This window comes from Panulirus ornatus, chromosome 63, assembly GCF_036320965.1.
Source record: "Panulirus ornatus isolate Po-2019 chromosome 63, ASM3632096v1, whole genome shotgun sequence".
Taxonomy (NCBI): domain Eukaryota; kingdom Metazoa; phylum Arthropoda; class Malacostraca; order Decapoda; family Palinuridae; genus Panulirus; species Panulirus ornatus.
In genome coordinates this window covers 27891669-27914114 of record NC_092286.1, presented here as the reverse complement: position 1 = coordinate 27914114, position 22446 = coordinate 27891669, and the positions used below count along the sequence as shown (strand labels likewise).

Here is a 22446-nt window from a genome sequence, read left to right as displayed (position 1 = left end):
GCGGTCCACAATGGCAGGATGGCACCATGGCGTCGTACCCACTCCAACGGTCGACGCTAGAAACACTCCCCCGGTCAATATAGAGATAGATTACTTGAAGTTAAATCTAATATTATAGTTATTGGAGTTATGGGTATATATTAGGGGATATAAGATGGTTGGGTTATAAGTAAGGAGGGGTAGGGTGGGTCATACGCCTGGCAGCGGTGGGTGTCCGGCAGGCTGAGAGGGGGGGCCACAGTCAGCGTTGGTCAGCCGTGGCCGCGTCAGTGTTGTCATGCCGAGCGCATCATAAGGGTCATGGCTCGCTCGCGCTCCCTCCTCAGGACTAACCCTAGCCTAGTGCTGCAAGTCGCGGTGCTCCTGTGCTCCCTGTGTACCTCCCTCGCACAGTATTACCGGTTCCCCTTCAACGAGATCACCTACGGCGCGAGCAACGTGGACGAGCCAGAGGGGCGAGGCAGGAGCTCCCGCTGCTACGATGAAGGAGGCAAGGCACAGGTGGGTGAGTGCGCGCGCGCGCGCGGCGGCTCCTCCGCCACAACATGAGGTTTGAATGACGGGCTTGACCCCCTTCGTCAGGAGGGTGTGTGTGTGTCTGTGTCTGAGGCCTGCGGGAGTCCCATGCTTGGGAGGGGGGGCGGGGAGGTCATCTCCATCCCCCGAGACATGGGGGGGTGAGGGGGGCCCTGATCGTGACACGAACGGCGTCATTTCGTGAGGCGGGCGGGGGCGGGGGGGGGCGGGGGGAACGCGCCTCCCTCACGGGTCGAGCGACGCGGCCGCGTCAGTGGGTACAACATGGCGCTCTCTGTCACGCCGCGGGGGGGTGTTGACCTGACCCGTGACCTCGGGTGTATGTTGACCTGACCCCTGTTGTCAACGGGACAACGGCGTCGCTTGGGGAGATGCCATCATGGCTGACGTACCGTGAGATGATTCGTGTGCGTTAATGTAGTTACCATGAAGAGCTATTTGATTAATGATATATTTAGGAGAAACAGCTATAATATAGAGGCATGGATTACCATCACATAATTAGACTTTGTGACACGTATATATATATATATATATATATATATATATATATATATATATATATATATATATATATATACACGAGAAGTTTTAGTTCGTTACTTCAGGTGTGGTGTGAGGCGGGGAGACCCGCTGAGACGCGGGGCATCGCAAGGCCTCGTAGTAACTTGGAGCATGGAATAATAACTACCGTAACTCTAGCTGGAATAATAACTATCGTAACTGTAGCTGGAATAATAACTATCGTAACTATAGCTGGAATAATAACTATCGTAACTGTAGCTGGAATAATAACTATCGTAACTATAGCTGGAATGATTACTATAGTAACTATAGCTGCAATAATAACTACCGTAACTAGCTGGAATAATAACTATCGTAACTATAGATGGAATAACTACCGTAACTATAAATGGAATAATAACTACAGTAACTATAGATGGAATAATAACTACAGTAACTAAAGATGGAATAATAACTACAGTAACTATAGATGGAATAATAACTACAGTAACTATAGATGGAATAATAACGACTAATTACAGATGGAATAATAACTACAGTAACTGTAGTTGGAATAATAACGACTAATTACAGATGTAATGATAACTACAGTAACTATAGGTGGAATAATAACTAGACTAATTACAAATGGATTGATAACTTCAGTAACTATAGATGGAATAATAACGAGACTAATTATAGATGGAATAATAACTACAGTAACTATAGATGGAATAATAACTAGGCTAATTGTAGATGGAATAATTACAGTAACTATAGATGGAATAATAACTATACTGATAACATGTAATAATAACTACAGTAACCATAGGTGGAAAAATAACTAGACTAATTACAGATGGATTGATAACTACAGTAACTATAGATGGAATGATAACTACCGTAACTGTAGGTGGAATGATGACTAATTACTCATGGAATAATAACTACGGTAACTATAGATGGAATAACTACCGTAACTATAGATGGAATAATAACTAGACGAATTATAGATGGAATGATAACTACAGTAACTATAGATTGGATAATAAATACAGTAACTATAGATGGAATAATAACTACAGTAACTATAGATGGAATAATAACTACAGTAATTATAGATGTAATAATAACTAGACTAATTATAGATAGAATAATAACTACAGTAACTATAGATGGAATAATAACCAGTAACTAAAGTGGAATAATAACTAGACTAATTACAGATGGAATGATAACTACAGTGCTTATAGATGGAATAATAACTACATTAACTATAGATGGAATGACATCTACCGTAACTATAGGTGGAATAATAACTAGACTTATTACAGATGGAATGATAACTACGGTAACTCTAGATGGAATAATTACCACAGTAACTATAGATGGAATGATTACCACAGTAACTATAGATGGAATAATAACCAGTAACTACAGATGGAATAGTAACTACAGTAACTACAGATGGAATAACTACAGTAACTATAGATGGAACAATAACTACAGTAGCTATAGATATGATGATAACTACAGTAAATAGAAATGGAATAATAGCTGCAGTAGCCACAGGTGGAATGATAACTACAGTAACTATAGATGTAATGATAACTACAGATAGAATGATAACTAACTACAGATGGAATAATAACTACAGTAATGTAGATGGAATAAAAACTACAGTAACTATAGATGGAATGATAACCACTACAGTAACTACAGGTGGAATGATAACTACAGTAACTACAGATGGAATAATAACTACAGCAACTATAGATGAAATTATAACTACAGTAGCTGCAGATGGAATATCAACTACAGTAACTATATGCAATAATTACAGTAACTATAGATGGAATAATAGCTACTACAGCAACTACAGGTGGGATGATAACTACAGTAACTACAGATGGAATAATAACTACTACAGTAACTGCAGGTGGAATAACTACAGTATGGAGTTAGCAGACGGGTATATCTCGTGTGTTATATCAGTGTGTGTGTTTGATGATAAATGATATAAGACTTGCATTATCATTTATTCAGGGATAAGACTTGCGTTATCACTTATCAAGTTATAATCACTGATATGGTGAAGTGATAATCTCTGGACATGGAATAATTATGACAAAATGAACTGGTTTGTGCGCTACCTGGAGCGAGGGTAATTATCATTATATAAATTGATTACCAGGTGAAATGGCTGGTCGTGTAGGAAGGCACAACATGTAAATAAATGCATTATTCTTTAGTAAACAATGCTACAGTATCTGTAGGTGGGTGTAAGTCGCTTTATCGAGATAAATGATAGATCATTTATCATTATGAGATGTTGGGTGGACTGAGTTGTATAACTTGACCTGTATCCTTTTCATTTATCAGTTATCAAGTTGAATTATTACATTGCAATGTAGTAGGTACAGTGAGGGGGGGGGGGGGTACGTAGTGGTGGTGTGAGGCGGCTTTCCAGTGGCTGTCAAGTTCCACTCCTTTGACCCACGTAGCTGGCTTCCCCGGACCTGCTGGCGTTCTGCCCACGTGTCTCACTTAACACTTGACAACACTTAACTCACTTCAGGAAAAGTGTGAATATAAGTAGTAGGTAGGAGCATTAGGTACAAGTAGAAGTAGTTGGTAGAAGTATTAGTTAGAGGTAGAAGTAGTAGGTAGGAGCATTAGTTAGAGGCAGAAGTAGTAGGTAGGAGCATTAGGTACAAGTAGAAGTAGTTGGTAGAAGCATTAGTTAGAGGCAGAAGTAGTAGGTAGGAGCAGTAGTTAGAGGTAGAAGTAGTAGGTAGAAGCATTAGGTAGAAGTAGTAGGTAGGAGCAATAGTTAGAAGTAGTTGGTAGAAGCATTAGTTAGAGGCAGAAGTAGTAGGTAGGAGCATTAGGTAGAAGTAGTAGGTAGGAGCATTAGTTAGAGGTAGAAGTAGTAGGTAGGAGCATTAGGTAGAAGTAGTAGGTAGGAGCAATAGTTAGAAGTAGTAGGTAGGAGCATTAGTTAGAGGTAGAAGTAGTAGGTAGGAGCATTAGGTACAAGTAGAAGTAGTAGGTAGAAGCAGTAGTTAGAGGTAGAAGTAGTAGGTAGGAGCATTAGGTAGAAGTAGAAGTAGTAGGTAGGAGCAATAGTTAGAAGTAGTAGGTAGGAGCATTAGTTAGAGGTAGAAGTAGTAGGTAGGAGCATTAGGTAGAAGTAGTAGGTAGGAGCAATAGTTAGAAGTAGTAGGTAGGAGCATTAGTTAGAAGTAGAAGTAGTAGGTAGGAGCATTAGGTAGAAGTAGTAGGTAGGAGCAGTAGTTAGAAGTAGTAGGTAGGAGCATTAGTTAGAGGTAGAAGTAGTAAGTAGGAGCATTAGGTAGAAGTAGTAGGTAGGAGCAATAGTTAGAAGTAGTAGGTAGGAGCATTAGTTAGAGGTAGAAGTAGTAGGTAGAAGCATTAGGTAGAAGTAGTAGGTAGGAGCAATGGTTAGAAGTAGTAGGTAGGAGCATTAGTTGTAGGTAGGAGCATTAGTTAGAGGCAGAAGTAGTAGGTAGAAGTAGTAGGTAGGAGCAATAGTTAGAAGTAGTAGGGAGGAGCATTAGTTAGAGGTAGAAGTAGTAAGTAGGAGCAATAGTTAGAAGTAGTAGGTAAAAGCATTAGTTAGAGGTAGAAGCATTAGGTAGAAGTAGTAGGTAGGAGCAATAGTTAGAAGTAGTAGGTAGGAGCATTAGTTAGAGGTAGAAGTAGTAGGTAGGAGCATTAGTTAGAGGTAGAAGTAGTAAGTAGGAGCATTAGTTAGATGAAGTAGGTAGGAGCATTAGTTAGAGGTAGAAGTAGTAGGTAGGAGCATTAGGTAGAAGTAGAAGTAGTAGGTAGGAGCATTAGTTAGAGGTAGAAGTAGTAGGTAGGAGCATTAGGTAGAAGTAGAAGTAGTAGGTAGGAGCAATAGTTAGAAGTAGTAGGTAGGAGCATTAGTTAGAAGTAGAAGTAGTAGGTAGGAGCATTAGGTAGAAGTAGTAGATAGGAACACTAGTTAGAAGTAGTAGAAGAAGTAGGTAGGAACATTAGTTAGAAGTAGAATTAGTAGGTAGAAGTAGTAGGTACAGACTTGAGACGTAGGTAGATAGTGTATGTTAGATATTTTCGTATGTACTTATATGATTAATGAGTAAATTGTCCTCTGTGTGTGTGTGTGTGTGTGTGTGTGTGTGTTGTTGTGTGTGTTGTGTGTGTGTGTGTGTGTGTGTGTGTGTGTGTGTGCCAACCACATTAAAAAACACACTAGAAATGGCTTGAACCAAAAATAATCTTATCATACTCAATTATGAGAATTATTCTATAATGTTGTTCTATAATTTCTATAATTCAGGTTAGATATTGATGACATTTAGCCAAGCAAAAAAAAAAAAACGGTTCGAAATTAATTTATAAAGTTAGGGGGCGAGCGCCATTTCCCGGGCCACGAAGGAGCGCATTGTGTTATAATGTTGTCACTTACTTGAACACATCTCCATTTATTTTTATTTCTCTCTCCCCCTTGATAAAGGTTAATGGTGGGTCATAGTCATTTATTTAGATCTTTATTGAGGTCATAATTATATTCATAAATGATAGATAAGTTATGAGACAGACTTAGGATAATTATTCGTTGATAACTGAGGCTAACGTTAAGGTATAAAGCATTTATTTTCCATTATTGGTGTACTCTGCAGTATCAATTAGCCCAGAATTACTTTGATTATGGATAACTGAAGGTAATTTATGAGTTATCCATTAGTTATTGCCAGTTTATCGATAACTGAAGCTTACGTTCCCTCGGAGTGGGGTGGCTATACGCCATAGACTGGCAATGTATTACCATAGCTTGGTAGAGCCACTACGCTCTATGTATATGTGGTTTGGCGTATACGCTCTATATGTAGTTTGACGTATACGCTCTATATGTAGTTTGGCGTATACACTCTATATGTAGTTTAGCGTATACGCTCTATATGTAGTTTGGCGTATACGCTTTATATGTAGTTTAGCGTATACGCTCTATATGTAGTTTGGCGTATACGCTTTATATGTAGTTTGGCGTATACGCTCTATATGTAGTTTGGCGTATACACTCTATATGTAGTTTTGCGTATACGCTCTATACGTAGTTTGACGTATACGCTCTATATGTAGTTTGGCGTATACGCTTTATATGTAGTTTGGCGTATACACTCTATATGTAGTTTGGCGTATACGCTCTATATGTAGTTTGGCGTATACGCTTTATATGTAGTTTGGCGTATACGCTCTATATGTAGTTTGGCGTATACGCTTTATATGTAGTTTGGCGTATACGCTCTATATGTAGTTTGGCGTATACGCTCTATATGTAGTTTGGCGTATACGCTTTATATGTAGTTTGGCGTATACGCTCTATATGTAGTTTGGCGTATACGCTCTATATGTAGTTTGGCGTATACGCTCTATATGTAGTTTGGCGTATACGCTCTATAAGTAGTTTGGCGTATACGCTCTATATGTAGTTTGGCGTACATAAATGGGTTGCAAGGTATGGAATGGTGGGCCAGCAATGTGCAATATAGAGTTATGTGTGGATAAAGACGTCTTGGGGGGGGAGGGGGAGGGGGAGGGGGGGTCTTGTGAATTAAGGGATCCGGAGGAGAGAGAGAGAGAGAGAGAGGAGAGAGAGAGAAGAGAGGAGAGAGAGAAGAGAGAGAGAGAGAGGAGAGAGAGAGAGAGAGAGAGAGGTGGTAGAATAGCGATTGTGTATTTCTCTATGATAGAGAGAGAGTTTACAATCAGGTGTGGGGGTATTCCTCTTTTACTTCCCACCTTCCCAGGCTTCACAGAAGCTTGGCCTGTGGGGGGGAGGTGTGGTCAACGAAGCTGTTATGTACAGCAAAGCTGCCTTCCATGAGTATGGGAGTGGAAGCTGTTGTGATGGTGGAGGGAAGCTTAGCTCTGTGGTGTGGGAGGGAAGCCTAGCTCTGTGCTGTGGGAGGGAAGCCTGGTTCTGTGGTGTGGGAGGGAAGCCTAGTTCTGTGGTGTGGGAGGGAAGCCTGGTTCTGTGGTGTGGGAGGGAAGCCTGGTTCTGTGGTGTGGGAGGGAAGCCTGGTTCTGTGGTGTGGGAGGGAAGCCTGGTTCTGTGGTGTGGGAGGGAAGCCTGGTTCTGTGGTGTGGGAGGGAAGCCTGGTTCTGTGGTGTGGGAGGGAAGCCTGGTTCTGTGGTGTGGGGGAAGCTGGTTCTGTGGTGTGGGAGGGAAGCCTGGTTCTGTGGTGTGGGAGGGAAGCCTGGTTCTGTGGTGTGGGAGGGAAGCCTGGTTCTGTGGTGTGGGAGGGAAGCCTGGTTCTGTGGTGTGGGAGGGAAGCCTGGTTCTTGTGTGGCTGTTGGGTAGGGAAGCCTGGTTCTGTGGTGTGGGGGAAGCCTGGTTCTGTGGTGTGGGAGGGAAGCCTGGTTCTGTGGTGTGGGAGGGAAGCCTGGTTTGTGGTGTGGGAGGGAAGCCTGTTCTGTGGTGTGGGAGGGAAGCCTGCTCTGTGGTGTGGGAGGGAAGCCTGGTTCTGTGGTGTGCGAGGGAAGCCTGGTTCTGTGGTGTGGGAGGGAAGCCTAGCTCTGTCGTGTGGGAGGAAGCCTGGTTCTGTGGTGTGGGAGGGAAGCCTAGCTCTGTGGTGTGGGAGGGAAGCCTAGCTCTGTCGTGTGGGAGGGAAGCCTAGCTCTGTGGTGTGGGAGGGAAGCCTAGTTCTGTGGTGTGGGAGGGAAGCCTGGTTCTGTGGTGTGGGAGGGAAGCCTGGTTCTGTGGTGTGGGAGGGAAGCCTGGTCTGTGGTGGGAGGGAAGCCTAGTTCTGTGGTGTGGGAGGGAAGCCTGGTTCTGTGGTGTGGGAGGGAAGCCTGGTTCTGTGGTGTGGAGGGAAGCCTAGCTCTGTGGTGTGGGAGGGAAGCCTGGTTCTTGGTGTGGAGGGAAGCCTGGCTCTGTGGTGTTGGAGGGAAGCCTGGTTCTGTGGTGTGGGAGGGAAGCCTGGTTCTGTGGTGTGGGAGGGAAGCCTGGTTCTGTGGTGTGGGAGGGAAGCCTGGCTCTGTGATGTGGGAGGGAAGCCTGGTTCTGTGGTGTGGGAGGGAAGCCTGGTTCTGTGGTGTGGGAGGGAAGCCTGGCTCTGTGGTGTGGGAGGGAAGCCTACTCTGTGGTGTGGGAGGGAAGCCTGGTTCTGTAGTGTGGGAGGGAAGCCTGGTTCTGTGGTGTGGGAGGGAAGCCTGGCTCTGTGGTGTGGGAGGGAAGCCTAGCTCTGTGGTGTGGGAGGGAAGCCTGGCTCTGTGGTGTGGGAGGGAAGCCTGGTTCTATGGTGTGGGAGGGAAGCCTGGCTCTGTGGTGTGGGAGGGAAGCCTAGCTCTGTGGTGTGGGAGGGAAGCCTGGTTCTGTGGTGTGGGAGGGAAGCCTGGTTCTGTGGTGTGGGAGGGAAGCCTGGCTCTATGGTGTGGGAGGGAAGCCTGGCTCTGTGGTGTGGGAGGGAAGCCTGTTCTGTGGTGTGGGAGGGAAGCCTGGTTCTGTGGTGTGGGAGGGAAGCCTGGTTCTGTGGTGTGGGAGGGAAACCTGGCTCAGGGGTGTGGGAGTGAAGCCTAGCTATGTGGTGTGGGAGGGAAGCCTAGCTCTGTGGTGTGGGAGGGGAGCTTAGCTCTGTGGTGTGGGAGGGAAGCCTTGTTCTGTGGTGTGGGAGGGAAGCCTGGTTCTGTGGTGTGGGAGGGAAGCCTAGCTCTGTGGTATGGGAGGGAAGCCTGGTTCTGTGGTGTGGGAGGGAACCCTGGCTCTGTGGTATGGGAGGGAAGCCTGGTTCTGTGGTGCGGGAGGGAAGCCTGGCTCTTTGGTATGGGAGGGAAGCCTAGCTCTGTGGTGTGGGAGGGAAGCCTGGTTCTGTGGTGTGGGAGGGAAGCCTGGTTCTGTGGTGTGGGAGGGAAGCCTGGTTCTGTGGTGTGGGAGGGAAGCCTGGTTCTGTGGTGTGGGAGGGAAGCCTAGCTCTGTGGTGTGGGAGGGAAGCCTGGCTCTGTGGTATGGGAGGGAAGCCTAGCTCTGTGGTATGGGAGGGAAGCCTAGCTCTGTGGTGTGGGAGGGAAGCCTGGCTTTGTGGTGTGGGAGGGAAGCCTGGTTCTGTGGTGTGGGAGGGAAGCCTGGTTCTGTGGTGTGGGAGGGAAGCCTGGTTCTGTGATGTGGGAGGGAAGCCTGGTTCTGTGGTGTGGGAGGGAAGCCTGGTTCTTGTGGTGTGGGAGGGAAGCCTGGCTCTGTGGTGTGGGAGGGAAGCCTGGTTCTGTGGTGTGGGAGGGAAGCCTGGTTCTGTGGTGTGGGAGGGAAGCCTGGTTCTGTGGTGTGGGAGGGAAGCCTGGCTCTGTGGTGTGGAGGGAAGCCTAGCTCTGTGGTGTGGGAGGAAGCCTGGCTCTGTGGTGTGGGAGGGAAGCCTGGTTTTGTGGTGTGGGAGGGAAGCCTGGCTCTGTGGTGTGGAGGGAAGCCTAGCTCTGTGGTGTGGGAGGGAAGCCTGGTTCTGTGGTGTGGGAGGAAGCTGGTTCTGTGGTGTGGGAGGGAAGCCTGGCTCTATGGTGTGGGAGGGAAGCCTGGTTCTGTGGTGTGGGAGGGAAGCCTGGTTCTGTGGTGTGGGAGGGAAGAATGGTTCTGTGGTGTGGGAGGGAAGCCTGGTTCTGTGGTGTGGGAGGGAAGCCTGGCTCTGTGGTGTGGGAGGGAAGCCTAGCTCTGTGGTGTGGGAGGGAAGCCTAGCTCTGTGGTGTGGGAGGGGAGCCTAGCTCTGTGGTGTGGGAGAGAAGCCTGGTTCTGTGGTGTGGGAGGGAAGCCTGGTTCTGTGGTGTGGGAGGGAAGCCTAGCTCTGTGGTATGGGAGGGAAGCCTTGTTCTGTGGTGTGGGAGGGAACCCTGGCTCTGTGGTGTGGGAGGGAAGCCTGGTTCTGTGGTGTGGGAGGGAAGCCTGGTTCTGTGGTGTGGGAGGGAAGCCTGGTTCTGTGGTGTGGGAGGGAAGCCTGGTTCTGTGGTGTGGGAGGGAAGCCTGGTTCTGTGGTGTGGGAGGGAAGCCTGGTTCTGTGGTGTGGGAGGGAATCCTAGCTCTGTGGTGTGGGAGGGAAGCTTGGTTCTGTGCTGTGGGAGGGAAGCCTAGCTCTGTGGTATGGGAGGGAAGCCTGGTTCTGTGGTGTGGGAGGGAAGCCTAGCTCTGTGGTGTGGGAGGGAAGCCTGGTTCTGTGGTGTGGGAGGGAAGCCTGGTTCTGTGGTGTGGGAGGGAAGCCTGGTTCTGTGGTGTGGGAGGGAAGCCTGGTTCTGTGGTGTGGGAGGGAAGCCTGGTTCTGTGGTGTGGGAGGGAAGCCTATCTCTGTGGTGTGGGAGGGAAGCCTGGTTCTCTGGTGTGGGAGGGAAGCCTAGCTCTGTGGTATGGGAGGGAAGCCTGGCTCTGTGGTGTGGGAGGGAAGCCTGGTTCTGTGGTGTGGGAGGGAAGCCTAGCTCTGTGGTATGGGAGGGAAGACTGGTTCTGTGGTGTGGGAGGGAAGCCTAGCTCTGTGGTGTGGGAGGGAAGCCTGGTTCTGTGGTGTGGGAGGGAAGCTGGTTCTGTGGTGTGGGAGGGAAGCCTGGTTCTGTGGTGTGGGAGGGAAGCCTGGTTCTGTGGTGTGGGAGGGAAGCCTAGCTCTGTGGTGTGGGAGGGAAGCCTGGTTCTATGGTATGGGAGGGAAGCCTGGCTCTGTGGTGTGGGAGGGAAGCCTGGTTCTGTGGTGTGGGAGGGAAGCCTAGCTCTGTGGTATGGGAGGGAAGCCTGGTTCTGTGGTGTGGGAGGGAAGCCTATCTCTGTGGTGTGGGAGGGAAGCCTGGTTCTGTGGTGTGGGAGGGAAGCCTAGCTCTGTGGTGTGGGAGGGAAGCCTAGCTCTGTGGTATGGGATGGAAGCCCAGGTCTGTGGTGTGGGAGGGAAGCCTGGTTCTGTGGTGTGGGAGGGAAGCCTGGTTCTGTGGTGTGGGAGGGAAGCCTGGTTCTGTGGTGTGGGAGGGAAGCTTAGCTCTGTGGTGTGGGAGGGAAGCCTAGCTCTGTGGTATGGGATGGAAGCCCAGGTCTGTGGTGTGGGAGGGAAGCCTAGCTCTGTGGTGTGGGAGGGAAGCCTAGGTCTGTTGTGTGGGAGGGAAGCCTAGTTCTGTGGTGTGGGAGGGAAGCCTGGTTCTGTGGTGTGGGAGGGAAGCCTAGCTCTGTGGTGTGGGAGGGAAGCCTAGCTCTGTGGTGTGGGAGGGAAGCCTGGTTCTGTGGTGTGGGAGGGAAGCCTAGCTCTGTGGTGTGGGAGGGAAGCCTAGCTCTGTGGTGTGGGAGGGAAGCCTGGTTCTGTGGTGTGGGAGGGAAGCCTAGCTCTGTGGTGTGGGAGGGAAGCCTGGTTCTGTGGTGTGGGAGGGAAGCCTGGTTCTGTGGTGTGGGAGGGAAGCCTAGCTCTGTGGTGTGGGAGGGAAGCCTGGTTCTGTGGTGTGGGAGGGAAGCCTAGCTCTGTGGTGTGGGAGGGAAGCCTAGCTCTGTGGTGTGGGAGGGAAGCCTGGTTCTGTGGTGTGGGAGGGAAGCCTAGCTCTGTGGTGTGGGAGGGAAGCCTAGCTCTGTGGTGTGGGAGGGAAGCCTGGTTCTGTGGTGTGGGAGGGAAGCCTAGCTCTGTGGTGTGGGAGGGAAGCCTAGCTCTGTGGTGTGGGAGGGAAGCCTAGCTCTGTGGTGTGGGAGGGAAGCCTAGCTCTGTGGTGTGGGAGGGAAGCCTGGTTCTGTGGTGTGGGAGGGAAGCCTAGCTCTGTGGTGTGGGAGGGAAGCCTAGCTCTGTGGTGTGGGAGGGAAGCCTAGCTCTGTGGTGTGGGAGGGAAGCCTAGCTCTGTGGTGTGGGAGGGAAGCCTAGCTCTGTGGTGTGGGAGGGAAGCCTGGCTCTGTGGTGTGGGAGGGAAGCCTGGTTCTGTGGTGTGGGAGGGAAGCCTAGCTCTGTGGTATGGGAGGGAAGCCTAGCTCTGTGGTGTGGGAGGGAAGCCTGGTTCTGTGGTGTGGGAGGGAAGCCTAGCTCTGTGGTGTGGGAGGGAAGCCTAGCTCTGTGGTGTGGGAGGGAAGCCTAGCTCTGTGGTGTGGGAGGGAAGCCTAGCTCTGTGGTGTGGGAGGGAAGCCTGGTTCTGTGGTGTGGGAGGGAAGCCTAGCTCTGTGGTGTGGGAGGGAAGCATTTATGATGTAGCTCTTGTGGTGATAAAGCATTTATGATGTAGCTGTTGTGGTGATAATGCATTTATGATGTAGTTGTTGTGGTGATAATGCATTTATGATGTAGCTGCTTGTGGTGATAATGCATTTATGATGTAGCTCTTGTGGTGATAAAGCATTTATGATGTAGCTCTTGTGGTGATAATGCATTTATGATGTAGCTCTTGTGGTGATAATGCATTTATGATGTAGCTCTTGTGGTGATAATGCATTTATGATGTAGCTGTTGTGGTGATAAAGCATTTATGATGTAGCTGTTGTGGTGATAATGCATTTATGATGTAGCTCTTGTGGTGATAATGCATTTATGATGTAGCTCTTGTGGTGATAATGCATTTATGATGTAGCTCTTGTGGTGATAATGCATTTATGATGTAGCTCTTGTGGTGATAAAGCATTTATGATGTAGCTGTTGTGGTGATAATGCATTTATGATGTAGCTCTTGTGGTGATAATGCATTTATGATGTAGCTCTTGTGGTGATAAAGCATTTATGATGTAGCTCTTGTGGTGATAAAGCATTTATGATGTAGCTCTTGTGGTGATAAAGCATTTATGATGTAGTTGTTGTGGTGATAATGCATTTATGATGTAGCTGTTCTGGTGATAAAGCATTTATGATGTAGCTCTTGTGGTGATAATGCATTTATGATGTAGTTGTTGTGGTGATAATGCATTTATGATGTAGCTCTTGTGGTGATAAAGCATTTATGATGTAGCTCTTGTGGTGATAAAGCATTTATGATGTAGCTCTTGTGGTGATAATGCATTTATGATGTAGCTGTTGTGGTGATAAAGCATTTATGATATAGCTCTTGTGGTGATAATGCATTTATGATGTAGTTGTTGTGGTGATAATGCATTTATGATGTAGCTCTTGTGGTGATAAAGCATTTATGATGTAGCTCTTGTGGTGATAAAGCATTTATGATGTAGCTCTTGTGGTGATAATGCATTTATGATGTAGCTGTTGTGGTGATAATGCATTTATGATGTAGTTGTTGTGGTGATAATGCATTTATGATGTAGCTGTTGTGGTGATAAAGCATTTATGATGTAGCTCTTGTGGTGGATAATGCATTTATGATGTAGTTGTTGTGGTGATAAGCATTTATGATGTAGCTCTTGTGGTGATAAAGCATTTATGATGTAGCTCTTGTGGTGATAATGCATATTGATGTAGTGTTGGGGGTGAAAAAGCATTTATGATGTAGCTCTTGTGGTGATAAAGCATTTATGATTTTAGCCCCTTGTGGTGATAATGCATTTATGATGTAGCTTTTTGTGGTGATAAAGATTTATGATATAGCTCTTGTGGTGATAATGCATTTTGATGTAGTTGTTGTGGTGATAATGCATTTATGATGTAGCTTTGTGGTGATAAAGCTTTATGATGTAGCTTTTGTGGTGATAAAGCATTTATGATGTAGCTTTGTGGTGATAAGCATTTATGATGTATGTTGTGGTGATAAAGCATTTATGATTAGCTGTTGTGGTGATAAGCATTTATGATGTAGTTGTTGTGGTGTTTAAAGCATTTATGAGTAGCTCTTTTTGGTGATAAAGCATTTTGATGTAGCTCTTGTGGTGATAATGCATTTATGATGTAGCTCTTGTGGTGATAATGCATTTTATGATGTAGCTGTTGTGGTGATAAAGCATTTATGATGTAGCTCTTGTGGTGATAATGCATTTATGATGTAGCTCTTGTGGTGTAAGCATTTATGATGTAGCTCTTGTGGTGATATGAATTTATGATGTAGCTGTTGTGTGATAAAGCATTTATGATGTAGCTCTTGTGGTGATAATGCATTTATGATGTTAGCTCTTGTGGTGATAATGCATTTATGATGTAGTCTTGTGGTGATAAAGCATTTATGATGTAGTTGTTGTGGTGATAAAGCATTTATGATGTAGCTGTTGTGGTGATAAGATTTATGATGTAGCTTTGTGGTGATAAGCATTTATGATGTAGCTGTTGTGGTGATAATGCATTTATGATGTAGCTGTTGTGGTGATTAAGCATTTATGATGTAGTCTTGTGGTGATTAAATGCATTTATGATGTAGTCTTGTGTTTGTTGTTGGTGATAATGCATTTATGATGTAGTTGTTGTGGTGATAATGCATTTATGATGTAGCTCTTGTGGTGATAAAGCATTTATGATGTAGCTTTGTGGTGATAATGCATTTATGATGTAGCTCTTGTGGTGATAATGCAATTTATGATGTAGCTTTGTGGTGATAAAGCATTTATGATGTAGCTCTTGTGGTGATAATGCTTTATGATGTAGTTGTTGTGTGATAATGCATTTATGATGTAGCTCTTGTGGTGATAATGCATTTATGATGTAGCTCTGTGGTGATAATGCATTTATGATGTAGCTCTTGTGGTGATAAGCATTTATGATGTAGTTGTTGTGGTGATAATGCATTTTGATGTAAGCTGTTGTGGTGATAAAGCATTTTTGATGTAGCTCTTGTGGTGATAATGCATTTATGATGTAGCTCTTGTGGTGTATAATGCATTTATGATGTAGTTGTTGTGGTGATAATGAATTTATGATGTAGCTTTGTGGGATATAAAGCATTTATGATGTAGTTGTTGTGGTGATTAAAGCATTTATTGATGTAGCTCTTGTGGTGATAAGCATTTATGATGTTAGCTGTTGTGGTGATAATGCATTTATGATGTAGCTTTGTGGTGATAAGCATTTAGGGATGTAGCTCTTGTGGTGATAAAGCATTTATTGAGTAGTTGTGGTGATAATGCATTTATGATGTAGTTGTTGTGGTGATAATGAAATTTATGATATAGCTCTTGTTGGTGATAATGCAATTTATGATGTAGCTCTTGTGGTGATAATGCATTTTTTGATGTAGCTCTTGTGGTGATAATGGCATTTATGATGTAGCTGTTGTGGTGATAAAGCATTTATGATGTAGCTCTTGTGGGGGATAAAGCATTTATGATGTAGCTTTGTGGTGATAATGCATTTATGATGTAGCTCTTGTGGTGATAATGATTTATGATGTAGTTGTTGTGGTGATAATGCATTTATGATGTAGTTGTTGTGGTGATAATGCATTTATGATGTGCTCTTGTGGTGATAAGCATTTATGATGTAGCTGTTGTGGTGTTTAAAGCATTTATGATGTAGCTTTGTGGTGATATGCATTTATGATGTAGCTGTTGTGGTGATAATGCATTTATGATGTAGCTGTTGTGGTGATAATGCATTTATGATGTAGCTGTTGTGGTGATAATGCATTTATGATGTTGCTCTTGTGGTGATAATGCATTTATTTTCTCAGTACAAATTTGTCCCATTTTTTCAGTCGAATTTTGTGTCCTTTCAAAAGTTTATTTAGAAAGTTATTTCTTCGTAAGTCTGGCTCTCATATGAATGTCTTGGCTATCCCAAGGCGTAGCCAAGTGCTCCTTCATTCCTTCCCTGCCGCTTCATTCATTCCTGGACGCGGCTGATTGAAAGAAATGAAGGAAAAAAAGAGAGAGTGGTAAATACGAGGCCTAGTGGCGGGGTCGGCCATGTTTGGTCAGTGGCCTAGCCTGGCGTGGGGCCTCCTGCTTAATGCAGCCACATGGTCGCTCGACCAGCCTGCTCGACCAGCTAGCTCGACCAGCTGCTCGACCAGCCTGTCGACCAGCTAGCTCGACCAGCCTGCTCGACCAGCCTGCTCGACCAGCTAGCTCGACCAGCCTGCTCGACCAGCTTGCTCGACCAGCTTGCTCGACCAGCCTGCTCGACCAGCCTGCTCGACCAGCTTGCTCGACCAGCCTGCTCGACCAGCTAGCTCGACCAGCCTGCTCGACCAGCCTGCTCGACCAGCTTGCTCGACCAGCCTGCTCGACCAGCCTGCTCGACCAGCTTGCTCGACCAGCCTGCTCGACCAGCTAGCTCGACCAGCCTGCTCGACCAGCTTGCTCGACCAGCTAGCTCGACCAGCCTTTCTCGACCAGCCTGCTCGACCAGCTAGCTCGACCAGCCGCTCGACCAGCTGCTCGACAGCTAGCTCGACCAGCTTGCCCAACCAGCCAGCTCGACCAGCTTGCTCGACCTGCCGGACATTTTGATATCGTGAATGATAAATGAATTATCGTATTCTGATATATCATGATAAATGAATTATCGTATTCTTGTCATGATAAATGATTTATCGTATTCTGGTATATCATAATAAATGAATTATCGTATTCTGATATATCATGATAAATGAATTATCGTATTCTGATATATCATGATAAATGAATTAGCGTATTCTGATATATCATGATAAATGAATTATCGTATTCTTGTCATGATAAATGATTTATCGTATTCTGATATATCATGATAAATGAATTATCGTATTCTAGTATTGTCATGATAAATGAATTATCGTATTCTATATATCATGATAAATGAATTATCGTATTCTGATATATCATGATAAATGAATTATCGTATTCTGATATATCATGATAAATGAATTATCGTATTCTTGTCATGATAAATGATTTATCGTATTCTGATATATCATGATAAATGAATTATCGTATTCTGTATATCATGATAAATGAATTATCGTATCTGATATATCATGATAAATGAATTAGCGTATTCTGATATATCATGATAAATGAATTATCGTATTCTTATCATGATAAATGATTTATCGTATTCTGATATATCATGATAAATGAATTATCGTATTCTGATATATCATGATAAATGAATTATCGTATTCTGATATATCATGATGAATGATTTATCGTATTCTGATATATCATGATAAATGAATTATCGTATTCTAGTATGTCATGATAAATGAATTATCGTATTCTATTATCATGATAAATGAATTATCGTATTCTGATATATCATGATAAATGAATTATCGTATTCTGATATATCATGATAAATGAATTATCGTATTCTTGTCATGATAAATGATTTATCGTATTCTAGTATATCATGATAAATGAATTATCGTATTCTGATATATCATGATTAATGAATTATCGTTGATTAATGAATTATCGTATTCTGATACATCATGATAAATGAATTATCGTATTATGCTTTATGGTAGATGAATTATCGTCTTCTGATATGATAAATGAATTATCGAATTTCATATCATGATAATTAGGCTCATAATTATATAAATTTGGTATCATACCCAGCTGGGACGCCTTGTTTCTTGGCATATATATATATATATATATATATATATTATATATATATATATATATTATATATATATATATATATATATATGACACAATTATCCATAATTATCATTTATAAAGATTATAATTACATTATTATCATTTATGAAGATTATAATTCCATTATAATCTATTCTCAAATATAGGTAATTTAATTCATTTGTTTTAAGATGTACGTAAGCAATTTTTTTTTCTGCATATATTATGCTTAATAAATGTCTTAAAACTCAATTATTATAATTAATAAATATAATTCAGTTAAATACAAGTATCTTAAGATAATTGAATTATTATTATCGTCATATTGAGTTTGAAGTGTCAAAGACAATATTTTGTGTCTTGGCCTAATTTGAAATTAGAAATTCCTTAAATATGTTTCCTTATATATTTATCTATTTTTATTTATTGTACTTAATCGCTGTCTCCCGCGTTAGCGAGGTAGCGCAAGGATACAGACGAAAGAATGGCCCAACCCGCCCACTTACACATGTATATACATACACGTCCACACACCACACATATACATTCCTATACATCTCAACGTATACATATATATACACACTCAGACATAAGCATATATACGCATGTACATATACTTGCTGCCTTCATCCATTTCCGTCGCCACCTCGCCACACATGAAATAACACCCTACTCCAGCGACCTGGACATGGAAATTTAGGATGAGGTCTGTGTTATATATATATATATATATATATATTATATATATATATTATATATATTATATATAATATATATATATATTTTTTTTTTTTCACAGTGGAAATTCTTCAAAGTGGTTTGGTGGGTGGTTGGGTTGATGTGGGGGTGTTTTCAAGGTGGTGTTTGCTAGGTGTGTGTTCAACACACAGGATGTTTGAACAGTTCCAGTAACGTGTTGAACTTGTTCATTGTCCAGGTTTGAATGTGAACTGCTTCCAGGCTGTGGGACCAACGAGATAATAGGGTCGTTACAGGTACTTTAAAGGTCGTTAGTCGTACTGTAAGGGTCCTTAGTCGTACCGTAAGGGTCGTTAGGTGCACTGTAAGGGTCGTTACAGGTACTGTAAGGGTCGTTACGTGTACTGTAAGGGTCGTTACAGGTACTGTAAGGGTCGTTACGTGTACTGTAAGGGTCGTTGCGTGTACTGTGAGGGTCGTTACAGGTAATGTAAGGGTTCGTTACTAGTTTTACTGTAAAGGGTTTGTTTAAGTTTCGTGTAACCCTGTAAGGGTCGTTACGTGTACTGTAAGGGTCGTTACGTGTACTGTAAGGGTCGTTAGGCGTACTGTAAGGGTCGTTAGGTGTACTGTAAGGGTCGTTACGTGTACTGTAAGGGTCGTTAGGTGTACTGTAAGGGTCGTTAGGTGTACTGTAAGGGTCGTTAGGTGTCTTTAGTGTAAGGTGTAGGTGTACTGTAAGGGTCGTTAGGCGTACTGTAAGGGTGGTAGTACTGTAAGGGTCGTTAGGCGTACTGTAAGGGTAGTTAGGTGTCATATAATTGGTCGTAGACTTGCTTATTGAAGACGGGATCTGGACTAGTTCGCTGGCGTTGTGTAGGGGGAAGGTGTAGGGGGGGGTTAAACAATGGTCCCCCTTCCCCCCCCCCCCCTACATATATAGAAGTGGGGGTCCAATTATGTGGGTTTGTGTCGTCATTTACATATCACTTCATCTTTCATTAGTTTACGTTTAGATTCACAAAGGAATTTTGAATTAGATTCGTTCACTCGTGAAGGAAATCATGTCGTTTGGGGGGGGAAGCGCCCCACTCTACCTTCGGATGTTCATGCCCATGCTCTTAGAGGATTGCATTGCAGTAATACTCGTTTGGCCCCTCCCATCTTTCCTCTTTTTTAGGTGGGGGTATGGTGGGGGATTCGTCCTCATGAAGGGATGGTCTTCGAAAAGGACACTGTTGTCCGTTAGGCCCAGTGGAACAATTCATGTTTACATAGTTTAGCGTGAGTAACGTGAGTTTTCATGAGTTACATGACTTAGTTTCATGGTCAGGGGTTAACATGATTTTGAGTTATGGCAGGGAAATTCATGTACTCAGTTATGGCAGGGATATTCATGTACTCAGTTATGGCAGGGAAATTCATGTACTCAGTTATGGCAGGGATATTCATGTACTCAGTTATGGCAGGGAAATTCATGTACTCAGTTATGGCAGGGAAATTCATGTACTCAGTTATGGCAGGGATATTCATGTACTCAGTTATGGCAGGAAATTCATGATCATTTGGCAGGGTTTTGTATCAGTTATGGCAGGGAATTCATGACTCGTTATGCAGGGAATTCATGTACTCAGTTATGGCAGGGATATTCATGTTACTCAGTTATGGCAGGGATTTCATGTACTCAGTTAATGGCAGGGATATTCATGTACTCAGTTATGGCAGGGAATATTCATGTACTCAGTTATGGCAGGGAAATTCATGTACTCAGTTATGGCAGGGATATTCATGTACTCAGTTATGGCAGGGAAATTCATGTACTCAGTTATGGCAGGGATATTCATGTACTCAGTTTGCAGGGTTATCATATTGGCAGATATCATGATCAGTTATGGCGGGATATTCAGTATCAGTTTGGCAGGGATATTCATGTACTCGTTTGGCAGGGATTCATGACTCAGTTGGCAGGGATATTCATGTACTCAGTTATGGCAGGGATATTCATTGTACTCAGTTATGGCAGGGTATTCATGTACTCAGTTATGGCAGGGATATTCATGTACTCAGTTATGGCAGGGAAATTCATGTACTCAGTTATGGCAGGGATATTCATGTACTCAGTTATGGCAGGGAAATTCATGTATCAGTTATGGCAGGGAATTCATGACTCAGTTATGGCAGGGATTCTGATCAGTTATGGCAGGATTCATGACTCAGTTATGGCAGGGAATTCATGTACTCAGTTATGGCAGGGATATTCATGTACTCAGTTATGGCAGGGATTTCATATCGTTATGGCGATATTCATGTACTCAGTTATGGCAATTCAGACTGTATGGGGAAATTCATGTACTCAGTTATGGCAGGGAATATTCATGTACTCAGTTATGGCAGGGATATTCATGCACTCAGTTATGGCAGGGATATTCATGTACTCAGTTATGGCAGGGATATTCATGCACTCAGTTATGGCAGGGATATTCATGTACTCAGTTATGGCAGGGATATTCATGTACTCAGTTATGGCAGGGATATTCATGTACTCAGTTATGGCAGGGATATTATGATCAGTTATGGAGGGATATTCATGCTCAGTTATGGCAGGGATATTCATGTACTCAGTTATGGCAGGGATATTCATGTACTCAGTTATGGCAGGGATATTCATGTACTCAGTTATGGCAGGGATATTCATGTACTCAGTTATGGCAGGGATATTCATGTACTCAGTTATGGCAGGGATATTCATGTACTCAGTTATGGCAGGGATATTCATGTACTCAGTTATGGCAGGGATATTCATGTACTCAGTTATGGCAGGGATATTCATGTACTCAGTTATGGCAGGGATATTCATGTACTCAGTTATGGCAGGGATATTCATGTACTCAGTTATGGCAGGGATATTCATGTACTCAGTTATGGCAGGGATATTCATGTACTCAGTTATGGCAGGGATATTCATGTACTCAGTTATGGCAGGGATATTCATGTACTCAGTTATGGCAGGGATATTCATGTACTCAGTTATGGCAGGGATATTCATGTACTCAGTTATGGCAGGGATATTCATGTACTCAGTTATGGCAGGGATATTCATGTATTCAGTTATGGCAGGGATATTCATGTACTCAGTTATGGCAGGGATATTCATGTACTCAGTTATGGCAGGGATATTCATGTACTCAGTTATGGCAGGGATATTCATGTACTCAGTTATGGCAGGGATATTCATGTATTCAGTTATGGTAGGGATGTTCATGTACTCAGTTATGGCAGGGATATTCATGTATCAGATATGGGCAGGGATATTCATGTACTCAGTTATGGCAGGGATATTCATGTACTCAGTTATGGCAGGGATATTCATGTATTCAGTTATGGCAGGGATATTCATGTACTCAGTTATGGCAGGGATATTCATGTACTCAGTTATGGCAGGGATGTTCATGTACTCAGTTATGGCAGGGATATTCATGTACTCAGTTATGGCAGGGATATTCATGTACTCAGTTATGGTAGGGATGTTCATGTACTCAGTTATGGCAGGGATATTCATGCACTCAGTTATGGCAGGGATGTTCATGTACTCAGTTATGGCAGGGATATTCATGTACTCAGTTATGGCAGGGATATTCATGTACTCAGTTATGGCAGGGAGTTCATGTACTCAGTTATGGCAGGGATATTCATGTACTCAGTTATGGCAGGGATATTCATGTACTCAGTTATGGCAGGGATATTCATGTACTCAGTTATGGCAGGGATATTCATGTACTCAGTTATGGCAGGTGGTGTCGCAGTCTTGTCTGGGGTCAGTGTAAGGGGGAGGCTTCTCTGGGGTGACCTTATACAAAAAGGTCATGTGCCAAGTTTTATCTATCAGCGGAGGGCAAGCAGAGACATCTATCTATCTATCGAGTTGGTCTATCGGTCCCCTTGCTCCGGGGGAAGGGTCGGGGGGGGGGGGGGACAATATTACTTAGGCTCCATCTGGCTAAATAATAAAGTATTTAAGATCACGAATATTTGTATGGGGGGGAGGAGGTTATGGTTTTCCTAGGGGGTGGTGGGGTTTACTTCCAGTGGGGGTTCCTGCAAGTGGTATTATCCCCAGTGGGTTATTATATCTCTTGGTAGAATTATATAATTTGGCGTTTTTTTTATGAAAGGTAATTAAATGATTGGGTTCTTAATCGAGTTTGTAACATGTTGATCATAATGTCATTTTGTATCATGTGTGCAGTTGGACAATATAGACATTTTATCTTAGCTTTATCTTTATC

The 22446-nt window shown here is 43.9% G+C and overlaps 1 protein-coding gene across 4 annotated transcripts in view; it reads left to right on the top strand.

The window, feature by feature from the left end:
* The first annotated feature begins 259 nt into the window (after positions 1-259).
* The window catches only part of LanB2 (laminin subunit gamma-1), a 342671-nt gene continuing 320484 nt past the window's right edge, over positions 260-22446 (top strand). For all 4 annotated transcript variants that reach the window (XM_071656602.1, XM_071656600.1, XM_071656601.1 and 1 more), the window contains exon 1: positions 260-501. In XM_071656602.1, coding sequence (XP_071512703.1) covers positions 301-501 — 201 coding nt within the window. In that variant the 5' untranslated portion in view covers positions 260-300. The remainder of the gene's footprint in view (positions 502-22446) is intronic.